Source organism: Erithacus rubecula, assembly GCF_903797595.1.
Source record: "Erithacus rubecula genome assembly, chromosome: 2".
Classification (NCBI taxonomy): Eukaryota; Metazoa; Chordata; class Aves; order Passeriformes; family Muscicapidae; genus Erithacus; species Erithacus rubecula.
Window position 1 is genome coordinate 43,814,049 of NC_136685.1, and position 18,757 is coordinate 43,832,805.

Below are 18,757 nucleotides of genomic sequence, written 5' to 3' on the forward strand. Positions count from 1 at the left end.
ATCCCAGGACTGCCAAAGATGAGTAGCACTGTCTTTGACCCAGCACAAGTAGTGAGCAGAGCAGAAAGCTGCTCCTGAAGCCAGAGGGCAGCCACTGGCTAGTTTCCACGTGACTTACTGGCTTTGCAAATCAAGGAGCAGTGCCCTGCACTAAAGCAGCATCCATTTAACATCCTGTGTCTCTGACATAAGATTTTGAGCTAGTCTTTTCCTTATGCCATGTTCCTACAAGAAGAGGTTGCTATGGCATTTCAAAATCTAATGTTTCCATTGCAGCAAACTGGCCTGAATTCAGCATTGACCTCACATGGAGCAGGGGCATCCTGGGGTCCCTTCCCACCAGACTTGGTGACTGACTGCTTGTGATTACCCATCCTTTGTACCTTATGTTGTTAACTGTTGCCTATTACATTTATTTGTTTCTCTGTGTTGTGCAAATCTAAGCATTCTGATAGCAATATATACTCAAGGGTCTCACGGTACTACTTTATACTCAGGCCAAGTGAAAAGTTAATGGGATTCCAAAGTTTAAATCCTTCATCATCCCCAGAGTTCAGAGTCAACAGGAAAGAATTTGCAGAGGGACAGAGTAGTAAAAGCTGTACAAAACTGAAAAGCTTGAAATAACAGTATTTTTTCCCTCTTGTTCCAGGTTATGCATTAGATCCCTCTGTAGATAACCCTGAAGCTGCTACCAAATATATTGGTTCTGTAGAAGAAGCAGAAAAAAATCAAGGTAATTAATTCAGAATCTTCTATAAATTACTTGCATCTCTTAACTGTTTTAATTTCTTCTTTACTAAGAAATTGAATAGTTATTAGCAAAGGAAGATATTATGGGAGACTTACCTATGTAAAAAAACACAGTAAAGAAGAGATATGTTGCAATTTTAATGTGTTGGGGGAAGAGAAATATTGTTTTATTTTCTTGAAAGTATCAAATGTTTCAAGTTGTCATGACAAATTTCAGAACAGGATTTGCAATATGCTATTGCCCAAATACAATCCATCTGTACAATTTATAGCAGCTTTTTGGTCCTCCTAAATTCTGTCTTAGCTAACATTGTTGTGTGTCTGTATTAGAATACCTGTATGTTGAGCTAATCACTCATAATCACCCATAACTGCTCCTAAGGAGCAAACTGTGTGCTTCCTCTGGCACTCCTGTTGGGAGCTGCATGTTATCTCTGCTTAGCAAAGTTAAGCTCTTTGGGCTATTTTGAAAAGAAAAACCACTGGAAGATTGCCAAAAAATGGTAGCAGTGTGGCATGCCACTGGGAGGATTGACTACCAGAGGCATGGGGTTTGTAATTAATACTTTGATACAAGATATTTAACACTCACAGGCACTTGTTCACATTGGAAAACTGTACCTGTGGAAATGTCATGGTTATGCTTTCCCTTTCATGTCTCTTTCAAATATCCTATTCACATGGGTATACAAAGGATCTTTATTTCTGTATCCTCTTTCTCAGAATATATCCAAGCTTATTTCACTCTTTCCTTCTGAAGAAGGAAATTACTAAGATTAAGCCATTTAAAATAATTTTTTAAAAACCCTTTCCATAATGGAGTTTTGTACTTAATTTTAAGACAACTCTTGATTAATGTGCGATTCCTTCTGATCACTACTTAACTTTTTACATTACATATTTTCCCCTTGTTTGTGTAAAGTTTCTTTTGTCAGTTTTGCACTAGATGAGTATTTCTGCTGCTGCAGAAAAAAATTGTTTGAAAACTGAACATAATAACATATACAAGTAAGAAAAATTTAAAATGTGTTAAAATAATTACCTACAGGGATTTTTCTCCTCCCATATCAATATTGTGTATTGGTTTTGATACATGAAATTCTGAGGGTGCAATATTTGTGAAAAGCTAGTATTTCTATGAAAGAACAAGATAGTGGTTGGAGGGAGATGACTCTGTCATCAATAGTGACAGACTTTTTATAAGAGGGCCCGTAGCAATAGGACAAGACTAATGATTTTAAGCTAAAAGAGGATAGATTCAGACTAAGTTATAAGGAAGAAATTTTTTATGATGTGGTTGATGAAATACTAAAACAAGTTGCCCAGACAGGTAGTGGGTGCCCCATCCCTGGAAACGTTCCAGTTCAGGTTAGACAGGACTCTGAGCAGCCTAATATACTTGAACATGTTGCTGCTCATTCCAAGGTGGTTGGAGTAGGTGACCTTTAAAAGTCACTTTCAACCCAAACCATTCTATAATTCTATGATTTTTTTCTAAATTAAAATATATAGTTCTGGCTGGGGTTTTGGGACACTTCTCTTATTTTCATTTTAGGGCTGTTTTTTTTTCAAACCAAGAAGGCTCTGAGGGATCAGAAGCAAAGAAGACTTTACTTTCAAAAGCTACACTAAAGCATGAAAATTGATGTATTCATACAGTCTGCTGCCTTACTGTTTAAAAATTTATGGTACATGCATGGTTAAATAGTCTAACAAGCAAGGATACACAGTTGAAGTGGTTACTCTGTTACTGTGCATTGTTCCCAGTGTTCATAGTTGGAAAAGAGACAAACGCTTTGGCCAATTTTACTCAAATACTTTTTCTATATTGTCCCTTATACTGAAAGGAGTGGTGGTGGTGGCTTTTTCTTTTAATCTAACTATATGGTGCAACCTCTGATGTATTCTGTGTTAGCAGTTATTTAGTGTATTGCTTCCTTCTTCAGGTTTAACAGTGTTTGAAACAGGACAGAAGAAAATTGAAAAAAGGAAGAAATTCAAGGAGAATGATGCATCTAATATTGATGGTTTTCTGGGACCATGGGCAAAGTATGTTGATGAAAAAGAAGTAGCCAAACCATCAGAAGTAAGTACTGCTTTAACAAAATGGAGACAAATTGTCAGTATGAGGCAATGGTTTCAACAGAGATCAAATTGCACTAGTGCTTGTCCAAACAGAAGATTAATGCTATGCTTTGGGGTAATAGAAACATTTTGAGTGATATGTCCAAATAAGATGTTGCAGATATTCTGCTCTTAATTATTTGGACAACTTTTTGGAAGTAAAATTCAGTCAGTGTGTAGAGTCTGATTAAAAAAAACAGCTTGGGAAAAAAGTGAAAGTAAAAATCTTTGACAAAACTGGCAAATGAAAGCTTCCAATATCACATACATAAATACACACACCCTGGACCATCCAACCAACAGATATCCTTTCTGTCCAGTCAGTGCTTAGCTTTAGTCTGTGAATCAAAAGATAATTGTTTTTTTCAGTGTACATGGCTTTCCAAGCCTTTATGGTTTTGATAGGGGTATTCTCTTTATTGATGCTTAGAAATATTTCTAATCTTATTTAGCAAATAAATGTGTTATTAATAGTGAGTAAACAATAGTACAGTTTGTTGCATATATGACTCTGAATGCTGACTTTTTAAGAGATCATGTTTTATTTTTTCCAGGAAGAGCAGAAGGAGTTGGATGAAATAACAGCTAAGAGGCAGAAGAGAGGAAAACTGGAAGATGATAAACCTGGAGAGGAGAAGACTATATTACATGGTAATGGCACCTTCTTGGCTGTTCTCATTTTCTAGCTTGCTGTGTTTTCTTGCCTGCTGTGTTAATTAGTAAGGATGGCAGACAGCCTCAGCACCTTGAAGTTTCTCTATTGGAGATAACAGCACTCATAGGCAAAAGCATAAAGGACAGGGGGAAAGAGATCATAAACTTGGACTAATTCCGCTTGGCACTGTGAAGAGCAGTGCGGAATTGTCATTTTTGGGGGTACTGGTTTGATTTGTTTATTTTTAATGTTACTAGATGCATGTATCCCTTTCCTGTTACACACAGCAAATGTATCAAAGTTATGAGTTTGGCTTAGTTTCAGCTTCAGAATTACTGTAGTTTTATGTGTCAGTATTTTCATCAGCAGGTAGTGCTCTGAGTTATGGTTTATGAACAATTTAGAAAATCACTTGAACTTTTACACTTCCTCAATTTTTTATGTAAATGTTCTTGCTGTCATACTAAGAATAATTGTGTAACAATTAATTACCCTACAGAAACCTGTAGTATGTGGTACCTTCAAAGAAAATGGTTTGGTAATTAAGTAAAATTCAGTAATTTTTTAAAACTGTTCCTTCAGCTGTCTGCATACAGAACAGCCCTGTGTTGCACTGCTTAGTGCAGATAGTTTGGTAGACAGGATCTCTCTTTGAGTACCAGTTTCTATAGCCAGGCTCACACACACGAGCTGTGAGCATCCTTTCTAATGTGTGTTGAGGAAGAAGAGGTGGCTGTGAGATAAGCATTGCTGACATGACAACAGTGTTCTGTTTATGTGTAGTAGATCATGATGGTATTTATTGAACAGCAATAAGCATAACAAACATGAAATTTTAGCCACTGAGCCTCCTACTGACTAATGACTTTGTATCTAAGTTTTCATGCTCTCTACCTGAAATTTCACAGTGAAGGACCTTGCCATATAAACTGTGATCTTCTCTCATGCTAACATTCCAGAAATACTCCATTTTGAAGATGTGTGTAAGCATGGATACTTGCAAGAATACAACCAAAACTGCCATAACAACATTCTAGAAACTGAGAAATTAATTTAATCAGTGCGCAGTTTATTGTCATGGCTACCTAAGATATGGCTACTCTGAAATAATCCGTTTTCATGCACAATGCATCTCTGGTTTCTGACTGTCCAATCACTTCTTAAATCTAGTTAAAGAGCAGCTGTTGGCTGCTGCTGACCAATATTGGCTCATGCTGCCAAATGAAGCTTTTTTTTCCTTGATTTGTAATTCTGTTTATGTGACTGACACAGCACAGAGCTGGCCAGAATGTGAGTTGCAAGCGAATGTCAGGGTTAGAGTTGCACAGTTTAATCTATGTGGTGTTAGTGTAAGCTAAGTCTTTTTGGTCAGGAGAACTCTTTTGCTGTTTGATGATGAGTAAAATGGATAGGAAAAAGATTATATTGATGTTTGGATTGTAAGATTCCAAGCAGACTTTGCTGAAATTACTTAATTTGAATTTAAATGATGTAAATTAAGATTCTACATGTGTATGAAGAAGCTGTTTTTTCTTACACCTCTCTCTCACCTCTCCCTCTACAGCAGAGCAGCTGTGTTGAGAACCATAATTGAGTGAGTTGTTAAGCCTTTCAAAGATCAAAACTTCTTAAAAATATGGATTCTTAGAATTCTGTGTTTACCTTTTCAGTTAAAGAAATGTATGACTATCAGGGGAGATCTTATCTTCATGTCCCTCAAGATGTTGGAGTTAATCTGCGTTCTACAGTACCACCTGAGAAGTGCTATCTTCCCAAGAAACAAATCCATGTGTGGTCTGGGCATACAAAGGTAGGAATGTTTTTAAACATACAGCATAACAACCCATTTAATTTTCTGTCTGATGCTAGTAGTCTCTATGAAACTGAAGAATCAGTAGAAGGATGTAGAAGGATTACATACTCTGCATGTAATTAGTTGAATTGCATGCTCACACAAGGTGTTTGCCTGCTCAGTTGGTGTTGTCTAGCTGCATATACTTTTGTGTTGACATAGTGACTTCCTGACCTACCTTAAAGGGAAAAGTATTATTCAGTGACTTCTGGGGGATTTGATTTCCTAAACTACAATGTGCATAACAATAAGGCTAATTCTAGAGATTCCTGAGAGTATTTGGGGTTTGAGGGTTTTTTTGTAGTAAGAGTACTTAAAGACTATTTAGTATCAAACTTAGGTAAAGTTACATGGGTTTTGTGATTATAGTACATCAGTATTACAGATTTCCCAAATATACTTAATACCCTTGAGTCATGTGTCTTGGTAAGAGTTTTCTTTGATGCTGCTTAACATCCACTTTTCCTTCTTGTGTCAGATACCAAAACAATATACACACTTTTGGTATTAGGAAAGTGTTTCACTGCTCAGGGTAAAGTAAAGCATATACTCAATTTGCTGCTTCTTTTGCCACTCAAATATTGCTTGAGGGGGTATATGCTGCACTACAATGGATATCATCTTAATAATATTTGGAAGATAGAAGAAAGGAGGACACAGGGAATGTTTTTAGCTTTTACCCCCTTTTTTTTTTTTCAGTTGAGTCACATCTCTGAGCTCTTCTCAAATGATTGCTGCATCAACAAACTTATAGCTGTAGCTATCAGGGCTTTCCAGAATGAGATCTCCTTCCCAAACCTCTAGTCCCTCCTCTGCCTATTACCCTGTTTACAACAGACTGATGTGTAAAATGGCTTTTTCCTTCAAACAAGATGAATAATGATATCGATGAGAGAGGTGAAAGAAAAATGGGCTGACAAATTTAGAAAAACTGGGGGATATAAGTAGACAATAATAGGGAGGATAAAGTACCCAGCTCCAACCAGGGGTAGGAAGGTGGAAGTGGATGGCATATGAATACAGTAATCAACATGAAATGGAAAGGAGGGACATTAAAACCATGAGTACTTGGGGGTTCTTTGGACTTTCCAGAAAGGACTACCTGGAAAACAGACAGTTGTGAAGATGCCATGCCCAGGAAATCTGAGCTCAGGGGGTAGAAGACACTGGTAGTATATGGAAGAAATTGAAGAAATTGAGCTGGCCAAAAAGTTGTTTTGTTTCTGTTTTTTGTTTTGTTTTGTTTGTTTGTTTAATTCTGTACCTACCCTTACCTGAAAAGGCTTGTTATGCAGTCCCCCAACTCTCAGTTTGTATTTATTTGCTGTGTTTGCCACAGTAATGGTGTGGATGTTGAAGGAGGTTATATATACAGCTATTGAATCAAGTTTTTTCCAATAACATTTGTTCAAAATGCATCATTGTTTCTAAAATGGAATGTGGGCAGGTTATTTCTTTTCAAGATACAGTATCTTTATATTTTAGTAAGATAAGCTTTAGCTTTTTGCTTGGAAAAGAGGGTAAACAAACTGTGGAAACATCTAGATGATCCACTTACTGTTAACTTATGTTCTTATTTACAGGGTGTCAGTGCAGTCAGATTGTTTCCTCTGTCTGGGCATATACTGTTGTCTTGCTCTATGGATTGCAAAATTAAGGTGAGTTATTTTTCTGTTTTCATGTATACATTTTATACTGTCCTGGAATACAGACAGTGCATTTTAGGATACATAAACATTTGATACTTCTCCCAAATACTTTTTGTCTGTGTTACTTTTATTTTTCTCACTTAATTTTTAAGTTACAAATTCATTGGAACAAAGATAGAAATAGTACACAAGACAGAGGCTGTTAGAACAGTGTTAGTTTTTTTAATAGCATTTAGAAGGTCACAAGTTTCTCACATTGTTGCCTTTGTTATATTAATTCATTTTCTGTGAAGCCTAGTTTTACAACTAACAGTAGGTCTCTGCTGAAGCCTTTTACTGAAGCAGTTGTGGTGTGAGCTAATCTCACTTTGGCATATATCAACAGAAAGCTGATGTTTTGGGTTTGGTTTTTTTTTGGTAGCAAAACTTCAAGTCATTAAAGATGGTATATGAGATGGGAGTTTTAGATATTCTAAGGGGATTTTACTAACAGAAAGATGACAGTATTCTAGTGAATTTCTGGATAGATTGTGATTCATCAGTACATGGTATATGTTTGTAATTAATTTCTTAAAAGATGTTGCCATATATGTTTGCTTTTAATTTCAGCATCCTTATCATTTAACCACTGACATATTTCCCCCCCCCTCCTTTTTTTCCTAGCTATGGGAGGTATATGGTGACCGAAGATGTCTACGAACATTTATTGGTAATAGTCTTTTTTGAAACTCATTTATGTCTAGAGCAATTTCCTTGAAGAATATGGTTTAGGTTAGCTTATTTGTTACTGAGAGGACTTGTGTGCATTCAAGGCAATGTTTGGAATGATCTTGGCAGTTAGAACTGAAAAAGATGCATTTTTCGTTAAGAACTTTGTCATTCCAAGCAATTTATTGTTGATATGTAACACCTTACAACCCTTAAAAGAAAATGTTAGTGTACTACAGTCATCAATACTTTATGCAAGACTCCTTTTCAAAGGCAAAATTTTGACATGAAATTGCCCCATCTTCATGTTGAAAACAGCAACCCTCTGTATTTAACCAGTGAGAGTGTCTCATGGTCTGATTCCTCCTTAAATAGGTCGTTCCATCTGTGCTGAGTTTTTAGTGCAAAAGCAGGGGAAAGCTTTTTTTGGTTCAGGTGAGGTCTTTGTTCATGTAACTGCAGATAGCTGAGATGGAGAGACATTCAAACTTCTTAGCAGCTTTGAATGCAGAACAAAAGTAGCTGATTCTCCTATTGAAATAGGAACATTTCTAGAACACTGAGTGAATATATGTTGAGTAACAAGAGAGAAGTCTTTTTTCACTTATTATTTCTGATGACAGCAGTGTGGCAAAGATGACAGCTCAAAAAAGGTTCTCTCTCAATAGACTGCTCTCTCTGAACACTGTGACTGTTTTTCTCAAAAGGTTCTTATTATCAACCAGATTTGGCTGCCATTTTGCTATATTTCAATTACTCTATTAATATTTAACTTAAAAAGAACTGCAAGTCTGATGTGGTGGTCAGATAAATGCATTGAGGCTGAGGGGTAGCAAGATTAACATCAAATGAAAACATTCTTAGATTTCTCATCTAGTATTTCCCATATTTTATACCTGCTTTCTAATTCTAAACTCTTCTCCATTAAATGAGTTTTATGTAGTGTTTGTCTCTCCTCTTTCATTAGATGTTGCCATTTATTGGAGTGGTTTAAATTTCCTCTGAAGTTCTGCTTGTATCAATTTATATAACTTTGTTCTTGTTTATCAAGTGGGTTTGTGCAATGCTTTGTTTCTCTCTCCAGTGTCTTAGAGGTGTGAGGGTGTTATGGGGTTTTATTCTCATCACTCTTTAGGAGTTACTTTTTCTTTCTCACTTGAATTATTTACGAGTTCTCATTAAAAACTTCAATAAGTGATTTTCTTTTTCTCTTTGCATTGTTAGAGCATTTAACTTGAGTAATATGGCTTGGGTGTGTGTTTTTTTTTTTTAAACCCAACACACTAGTTCTAAGTATGAGTGGATGAAAGTTTACCATTGCATTTTTTCTATTTTGTAGGACACAGTAAAGCTGTTCGAGACATCTGTTTTAACAATGCAGGCACTCAGTTCCTTAGTGCTGCATATGACCGCTACCTAAAACTCTGGGACACTGAAACAGGTAGGCTTGTATTTGTAGGTGCTGTTATTTGGCGCTGTTTTTAATTAATATTGACTATAAAGATATCTTAGCATTAAGATTGTTTCAAGCTGTCCTTCATTATTGTCTTGTAGTTCACTGTTTAGGCTTTCATTGCAGGATAATTAGTCTTTTTTTGCATATGTTTTGTTGTTACCTGTAATGGTGCAATTGACACTACCTGTATTTTCATATACCTTTTTGTTTGAGAAGTTTCATAGTTATTTGTAAGAAGAATTTTCAACAAAAAGACATCTTGCTGAATCATTTAATCGCATGTTTACATTTACAGATATAAAATTACTCTTTATACCTAGATATGCTGAATTTAGAAAAATTCTCACTTGATCTTTTGCTGAACTTGAAGAGCTTCCAAATTAGAAAAGGTGGTGATAACTGAGTTGCTGGTATAGAGAGTTGAAGGGCAGGTCTGTTGCTCTTGTGCATGGGAGATGCTTTGTAATATTCTGCTACAAGTAGTTTGTTAAAAGTTAAAAAAAGTACAGGATAGATTTTGTCAGTATTCTTTTAAACCTGGATCTCTTTCTAAGACAGGAAGTTTCCATGTTTGAAAAACTTGTTAGCTTTCTGGGTTAGCAGTGACACTAATCTTATACAGGTGATAGCCAGAAAGGTCTAAGTCTGATTCTTCAATGTTGAGTCTTACCTTGAGTCTTAACTTAGTTATTTAGACAGAGCTTTTGGAATAAAATGGCTCCTGTAAATTACAGGATAAATAACCTGTAATCAGGGTATTTGCAGCTGAAGCTAAGAGGGGAGGTCAGGGCTTGATTTTGCAGTTGGATTACTGTTACCCTTTTCTAAGGTTAGTCTTGACTTCTTGGCCACGTTTGTATCTCTTGTTGAGAAGACCTCTGATCCTAAGGAGGTGATGTTTTGCAAAGATATCCTGATATCCTGAACCTGTCCTTGTGTTCTTGTTATGTCCTGGTGGCATACAGGATATATATACAGTTGTATTGTTTGGGAAGCTATAGCAAACTTTCAGAACAGTTTGTGTTGTGTGCATGTTTATGCAGGTGCATGCACCTAAGAAGGTCTAATCAAAGAATAGGGCAAATTCTGCCCCATAATTCTCTCAAGGACATTAAAAGAAGTGTTGTCTGCTCTTAGTAAAGTGCTTTTTTCAGTATCTGCAAATAACCAATCAGCCCATTGTACTTCCAAGCTGATACACTGTAAATGGGTTTTCTGTTGCAGGGCAATGTATTTCAAGATTCACCAACAGGAAGGTTCCTTATTGTGTCAAATTCAACCCTGATGAAGATAAACAAAATCTCTTTGTTGCAGGGATGTCAGATAAGAAAATTGTGCAGGTATGTCTACGTAATATTTATTTCTGTGGAAGTACTGGTATTTAGTGAAAAACAGGTTCTTATTCTGGCTCTTTTAATTGTAGTGGGATATTCGAAGTGGTGAGATTGTGCAGGAATACGATAGGCATTTGGGAGCTGTCAACACCATTGTGTTCGTGGATGAAAATAGGAGGTTTGTGAGTACATCTGATGACAAGAGTTTAAGAGTCTGGGAATGGTAAGTTTAAAATTTTAAATTTTACCTCAAAGTATATTGTGACCAAACTGAAAAGAGAGTTCATTTTTAAAAGTACACATAGCATACAGGCCACTGGAGTGCACTGAGTTCTAGCTAGCTCAGGAAAAGCTTTAAAGCCTTGTTCTGTCCTAATGCCTGAGACTCTTCATTGATTTCCTCTTCCCTAAAGAAAAAAGATAAGAGAGTCCTTTCAGTCTGCACTCTGTTAGTTGTCTCTGCTCTCTCCCCTTTCCCCTAGGGTGTATTAGTCTTTAAATTAACTCTTGAAGCAATGTCTTCTGTATTACAGTTGATGTGTGTTGGTTTTGAGTGTTTTGAACTTGGATGTCCATAGTATTATATGATACTTGGCCCATGTTTGAAATAACTAGTTCAGTGTAGCTTTACTCTGGTTTTGGCAGAGTACACACAATATGAATATATTAGATGACAGAAAAGGGAAAGTCTGTCCAAGAAAAAATAACGTAAAATATTTGAAATGGCTTCCAGTTTCTAACGTTTAACCTGTGGAGGAAAGAGTTCACTCCTATCTTAAATCTTTTTTGCAAAATTCTAGGTACTAAAATCTTGAACTTAATATTTTCAAGATTTCTCTAGGGTTAGAGAATTTCTTTTTGAAATTGTCAGTCCCATATCTTGAGGTATTCATTTCCTTTTGCTGTTCACACATGCAATGCTGTGTTGCATAATACAGACACTGGTTCGACAGTTCTGTGACTAATCAGTTCCTTCCTAGCTGCTTTTTTTTCTGTAACCTAGACAAGAGACTCCAGTCTGTGGTACTGGAATGTTACCCAAGCAGCCAGCTAAATCCTCAGCTTGTCTGTGATCAGCTGCTGTCATTGCCAGTAGCAGTGGGAATGGCCAAAGTCTGGGAACTGAGGCTTAGGCTAGACATAAAATGCTGTCACCATATGCCACTCCAAGAAAGCCTCTGTTTAGTACTTCATAAGTAGACCCATGCAGTTACTGAGCTCCTTAAAGAAAAATCTTTACAATACCATGTCTGCTAAGGAATGTCTTCTCTTTGCTGAGTGGGAGGATGATCTTGCTCACACAAATCTGTTATTTCCTTGAGATTGGATTGCCCATGTTTTATGAGCTTTGTGTGATGGCTGAAATAAATAGTGAAGTGGGTGGATTTAGTCAGTCTGGGGAGAAAAGCAGGAAAGGCAAAAAGGTTCTGGCATGGGAACATTGCAACCTGATTATTCCAGTAGCAGAAGAGTTCCCTTGTTGAAATGATAGGAAACTCGACTTTAAGCAATATTCTGTAATGCAGTTGTTGGAAAATCCTTTGGTTTTATAAAGAGCAAATTTAATGCCATCTTCTGGGGCATGACTTGAAAATATTTCTGCATAACCTGCCATCATATATGTTAATTAGTCTGTAAGCAAATTTCTGTAATTTCAAGATCCAGATTTTAAAAATGCCTTAAAACTAAGTTAATACATTGGTTATGGAAGATTTTGGAGCTCAGAAACTTCCATGACAAATTATTTGTCAAATCCTTTTTTCCTAAATTGATTAAAAAAAAATATTTGCTACTTAGCAGTGATTTGGTTACTGCACCTTTTGGCACTTATCTTCATATGTTCTTCAGCACAATGTTTCTTCAGTATCCTACAGAAACAAAGTGGAAGCAATTATGACCTGAGTATGACCTTAAAAATAGTAATTAGAAGTTGGTCTAATTGCTTAGTTTCAATTGGCTAGAGGAATTCTGTAGTCTGTTTTGTAAACACTTTGGCTTGGCCAGAGCTGGTAATGGGATGGCACATCTGACTTCATCACAGTGAGAAACTCCTGACAACTTAAATCACCTTTTCCCAAGAATTGATCCCATGCACAAATTTCACTGGGCTGTACATAGAATTGCAGTTGGTTGGTTGCTGAAAGTTCAGACTTCAGGTATATCACAGACTCTTTTAGATTATATAGTTTATTTAGGAATATTAATGGGAGCACTTGAAAATTTGCTTGGTTTTGCATTTCATGTGATTGAGATATTAAAGTTGGCATGGGTATCATATGCTGTGTTCTCTCTTCTAGAAATGCAAAACGTTATTTTGTCTTTGCTTTGAGTGCATCTCATCCTGCTTGGATAAGCAGTGAAATTATTTGGGCATTTAACTTTGGAGACCCTTATTTGTTTTTACCTCCAAGTCAGCCAGCAAAGCAAGAACTGTGCAGTGATAATTTAGTTGTTATGCTGACAGGCTTGGGAGGCTTGTCATCTGTGTAAAGCTGTGCCTTTCAGTGGGCCTTTTTGCCCATGTTTCCTGGTAGAGATAGTGTAGTCTCCTGAGAGACATCTCATGATGTGTAGGTCCCAAAACTGGATTGGGTTGCACTGGTTTTGGGAGTTTGGGTTGGCTTGGTTTTTTTCCTTTTTTCATTAAAAAGATTTTTCTACTCCTTACCTGGGGAAGGAGTTGTATCAGAACCCCAGAGTATAACACTTCTAAATCTTGGCTAGCTGATATCACTTCCAGTATTTAAAACTGTGTGGCCTTTGAAATGCTCTGAAGTCGGGAAAGGACTTTAAAATATTTAGATTTTAAATATTTGTCACAAAACCCAAATACATTACATGAGTTTTGAGGTTAGGCAACCATGGTAGTATCTGTGTTGGTAATTTTTTTAAGAGAGCAGGGTGACATTACTTATTTAGCAATTTGACTGGAAGCAAATTTGAAACACAAAATGTATCTCTTCATTCTCCTTAATAGTTTAATGCAGCATATCCTGCTGCTGTCCTAAGTGTGCCTGGTAGGTATCAACATAAAGCAGAGCTGTTGTGAATAAATTCTCATAGGTGAGACTGCCTTCATTTGTAAAAGGTAAAGAAGGCAAAACAACCAGTGCTGCATTTAAATTTCTGACTGCAGTACAATTCAGTACTGGAGATGCATCTTCTGTGATGAGACTTCAGTGGGGCTTCTAGTGGGATTGGTTTTACAGGGCATTGAGAAAGTTGCTGGTCTGCAGGAGTGTTCGGAGTGGATCAGGGCCTGGCCTTGCTGCAGCAATAACCCTGTATCCTCTTGCAAATGGAGCTGGAAACTCTTTGGGTAGGATGTGGCACAGAGGCTGCACTTCCTGTGCTGTTGTTGATCAGCCTCAGAGATTATGTGGATTTCTAGTTACTTCTTCACAGATTTGCTGCCCAACAGCAGTCTTAGGTCTGCCTGTTTGGAAGCTGGTTATCCCTGGCCTAAAGTGCATGCTTTTATCCATGGAATATATTAAGTGGGTTGCCCTTCTTATTCTGAGGAATAAATTATTTTAACTCACGGTAGCATTTGTGTCGCTTCCTGACAACAGAGCAGCTTCTCACCCTGCTTGCCCCTGTGTGTGTTGCTTAACTGAAGATGATGGGAAATAACTTCCTCCACAATAAAGCAGGATGGTAATTACCTTGCTAATGCCGACTCTATTGCCATCCAACAAGGCTCAGGCAGCTGGGACAAGGCAGCCACCCACGCTCTCCACTCCAAGAGCATCCCAGCAGCCCTTCTGCTCTGTGAATTAGACAATGGAGTCATAAACATCCCCTTTGTATTAACTATTGTTGCTACAGAACATTTCGCATGTGTTTTCTGCAGAATACATTAATCAAATCTATTTTCTGCTGGAGGTTTCTTTTGCTTAATGAGAAAGCCATGTACATGCCTTGCCTTTTTTCCAGTGCAGGGTATGAGGAATACTGTGAATATGCACACACCGTTAGTAATCCAATTTATATAGTTGAAACCAAATGACAGTTCTGCAGAGTAAGGATTAGACTGTCCTTGTTTTTGCCGTAGGCCTTTGTACAGGACAGTGTATGTTAAGAACATGCACTGGCACAGTCTTTATGCAATTGAGCTGAGTAGTTCAGCATTCAGTTCAGCTCAGAATATTTGGAATTGGTTGGCATCCTAGGGGAGATCAGGAGGAAAAGAGAAAAGAGAGAGATAGAATCCTGTTTTCTTTTCCTTTAAAAAAAAAGTCTAAAAAAGAATGATTTTTTAAAAAAGGCAGAAATATTTGAGTTGAAACAAGACAATTAGATGTTCCAGTAAGATCCCTACATATTGTCAGTATGATCTTGCTATCTAAATAGGAACTTTGTAAAAGCTGCTGTTATATTGAAGGCAATAAAGGAACTTTGTTACAGTTTTGCTCTTAACAATTAGAATTATGACTCTAATTTAGACTGGCTCATTTGAGGTAAATTCACACTCTCAGACATTATGATGTAGGTGGCTCCACATCTGGAGTTCTTGGGTGGACATTCATAATATTTTTGAGTTTTTGCATATTCTTCATTTGGATGCCACCATGCATTCTCCATGGTTCAGTTGCCACATAAATCAGCTGACTTGAAGCAGCTCTTTGGAACATCTCCATGTCTTCATAAAACACATACTTCTTCCTTTTGCAGGGACATTCCTGTAGACTTCAAGTACATAGCTGAGCCAAGTATGCATTCCATGCCAGCCGTGACTTTGTCTCCAAATGGTAGGTTAACACTTTATTGCCTTCTTAGACCTAATTTACATAGGCACCTCTTACTGATTATATCTCTGTGATGTTGCTGTGCTGCATCCTCGTTTCACCACAGACTAACCCCCTCCCCAGTCACTCTGTGCACTTATTCCAAGATTGGACTGGATCTTGTTTTGATTTAAAATTCTAAAGAACAAGTATGTCAAAACGAGGGTTTATATCAGGGCAGCTGTATCAGTTTGAAATTAGGCCTTCATCCAGACAAAGCAAAAGGACTCTCCATAGAGCTACCGGGTTCTCTTTGGTTTATTTAAAATAGTAAGAGAAGCAGTGAAGGGAACTGACAATGGTGGCAAAGTGTTAACCAAATGCAGCAGTCCTTGTGGTGCCACTGTTAAAGCAGAAACTCATGTCATACATGATCCTGTTCCCTTCTCTTATGAATGTAGTCCAAATAATTTTTGCTAAAGAGAAATTCCAAATTATCTCAGTGTTTCTTTATGTTAATGTTTCACTGATGTTTATGTTCTTCAATTAGAATCATGCTGAAGAAGGAAAATTGTTTAGTGCCTCAAGTAATCAGAGAAAATCCTTCTAACAGGACAAAATTCCTGTTATCTGTTTTGGCTAAATTTAAATAGCTTTAGTGTCTCCACTATTACAGTGTTGCCAGATCTGCTGTTAACAATCCCATTATGCTGAGTAGAGGCTGTTCAACTTGTTCCACAGCCAATGTTATGTTGTCACTGCATAAAACACTTTAAAGGCAGTGACAATAGGCAGAGGTCAGGACAGAAGTCTGTTCTGGGTGTTCTGTAGCACATCATCTTCACTGGATTCTCAGGCAGGGGTTAATGCACTGCCAAGATGCAAAACAAGATGAAGTTATGGTTAGAAAAGCCTTGATTTTTCTTTCACTAAAATATCTTTATTAATTGCTTTCCTTCAAGGCAGATAATACTGTATAGTTGCAAACTCCTCAGTCTATTTTAGACCTATTTTCCCATAAAGAAAAGAGGGGATGACTGTCTTAGGGTATCCACAAAACAGGTGATCAAGTAGAGTGCAGCTAGATGGATTTTTTTTTTTCCCCCTCACTGAGTTATGTGATTATGTCCACCAGCAGGATTACACAGTATCTAAAAAACTTAACAGGAAGTCAGTGGGGTTGATGCAGCACGTAGCTGGAGCAGTCAGAGCTTTAGTGGAATCCTGAGTGCATTTTGTAGGAGTAGGCATCCCAAATCCTGTCAAACATAAGGTTTCAACTCTTGGCAGTTGTACCAGGCAGAAGCAGTATCAACTGCTACTTAGAACCCTGCTACATAATGAAAATCTGGATTAGGCTAGTGGAAGAAAAATTGTCAAAATATCTAAAAACATCCCAGTTAGGTCTGTTTCTTCAGATGCAGCACCCTGACACCACCTTTGTTTATTGCATTTATAGGGAAATGGTTGGCTTGCCAGTCGATGGATAACCAAATCTTGATTTTTGGAGCTCAGAACAGATTCAGATTAAACAAAAAGAAAATTTTCAAAGGTCACATGGTAGCTGGCTACGCTTGTCAAGTGGATTTTTCACCTGATATGAGGTAAGTTTTTGTGGGAATAAACTTCATCTTAAAACTTGCAGGTACAGACACTAAATTTTCTCTTGAATCCCCTGCAAGATTCATGAATGCACAATCATCCTGCTAGCTCAGCCTTGGGCAGAGCTCCATTGCCAAGCAGCAGAACAGAAAGTTTACTCTTAGCACCCAGTAGGACCAGGAGAGGCCTCCACATCTGATTCCCACCTTTTTGCACATGGTGTGCAGTGCAGGGTCTGTTCCTACACCATGCACTTTAGTCTAGAGTATCTGGGATTTGAACTCACCTGGTTTCCCCAGTTCATAGGTTTGGTGTGGGTATCCTCATTCAAAGAGACATCTCTTTCTTCCTGTTGGCTTAGTAATATGCCCATACATTTAGTACTGTATGTACATGAGAGACAAATTACTATAATAACTGGGAAACTTGTGGCACTTTCTCTTGGGTTTCAGTAACACAGTGCAGGGTATAATCACACTGCTTAGCACATTTACCTTGCAGTTGATGAATCACCTTCTGCAGGACTTGTGTGCTCTTGGAGCTCAGTGTGAATGCTAATTCCTTGGGAGTTATGTTTGCAGGCTGTGTTAGATGGGAAGCTCCCTGGGGGAAGCTCTTTTCTGTTGCTCAGTTGCTACTTGTAATAGCATACAAGCAGTCTGCACACATGGTACAACTTTCATTTTATTCCTGTTAATACAGCTATGTGATATCTGGAGATGCAGATGGGAAACTAAACATCTGGGACTGGAAGACAACAAAACTCTACAGCAGGTTAAAAGCACATGACAAAGTCTGTATTGGTGCAGTGTGGCATCCACACGAAACATCCAAAGTCATCACGTGTGGCTGGGATGGTCTGATTAAACTGTGGGATTAAAGAGGTTGCTACAGAGACCTAAAGGTGCAAGTCCTGCATACATCTGAGATTAGGGTGCATTCTGCTGTAAGGATGGCTAGACATTTGTAATATTGCAATTCTCAGCTCACTGTCTGTATATATGCACTAAACACCAGGAAATTCAGAAGACTCAAGTGAAAGGATATAATTCTAAATATGGCATCTGGGAATGAGAAGCTAAGCTGAGGTCATCTGAAGCATGCAGAATCACGTGCCAGTTTGTCTTGCCTCTGCTTGTGCAAAACAGTCTTGTAAAATAAAATAATATCAAGAAAAACTATTTTGTGGTTCTGGCTGTCAGAGAATTTAAAGAAAAAAAACAGCAATTGTGTAACTTCCTTCCTAAGAAGAAATCTTTGGTACCTACTGCAACAGAGCTGGAAAAGATAAGCACAAATACACTTGCTGAGATTTGCTAATTCACAGTAGAAATGAAGAATTAATTGGAAGCTAGCAATTGTCAGGTGAACTGTCAACTGTCAAGATGGCATTCATAGTCTTACTTTCTGTCTGTAGAATCATGAGGATCACTCACTTTCACCTTTGCAAGTAGTCTTCATTTTCAGGGTTTTCCTCATATTTTTTGTGGGCTGTGTGTTGTTTTTTTCCCTCCCATGTGCTATTCTGTTATAAGCATGACATGTTGAAAAAAAAAGGTGAATGTCTCTTGTTTTGTTTGGAATAGATTGTATTATAAGCCCTATGAAGGTTTTGACAATTTAATGTATATATGTCACACTTTTTCTCTTTAAAGAACTTATTTTTAATAAATCTTTTTTTAAAAACTCTGCTTTGCTTTATTCAATTTTTCTGTCTTGCAGTGTCCATATAAAATATTTCCTACCATTTGGTATTTTAATGTGCAGGTGTATTAGTGTTCAGATAAACTCATTCTATCGCCATATTCATTTAAAATTAAGGTAAGTTGGCAGCAGGAGAAAAAAAACTTTGACTCCCTGTCTGCTCTCTTTTTTGGGCACATAAAAATAAAGGCAT

At 37.4% G+C, this 18,757-nt stretch overlaps 1 protein-coding gene across 1 annotated transcript in view; it reads left to right on the forward strand.

Annotated features, from left to right (window-relative positions):
- CDC40 (cell division cycle 40) overlaps positions 1-18,546 on the forward strand; it is a 37,253-nt gene extending 18,707 nt beyond the window's left edge. Inside the window, exons 4-15 of the mRNA XM_079298717.1 lie at positions 653-736; positions 2,700-2,839; positions 3,432-3,528; positions 5,203-5,342; positions 6,968-7,042; positions 7,697-7,742; positions 9,081-9,182; positions 10,422-10,537; positions 10,621-10,754; positions 15,206-15,282; positions 16,718-16,862; positions 17,563-18,546. Of these exons, the coding sequence (XP_079154843.1) occupies positions 653-736; positions 2,700-2,839; positions 3,432-3,528; positions 5,203-5,342; positions 6,968-7,042; positions 7,697-7,742; positions 9,081-9,182; positions 10,422-10,537; positions 10,621-10,754; positions 15,206-15,282; positions 16,718-16,862; positions 17,563-17,740 (1,334 nt within the window). The 3' untranslated portion in view covers positions 17,741-18,546. The remainder of the gene's footprint in view (positions 1-652; positions 737-2,699; positions 2,840-3,431; positions 3,529-5,202; positions 5,343-6,967; positions 7,043-7,696; positions 7,743-9,080; positions 9,183-10,421; positions 10,538-10,620; positions 10,755-15,205; positions 15,283-16,717; positions 16,863-17,562) is intronic.
- Positions 18,547-18,757: the final 211 nt, after the last annotated feature.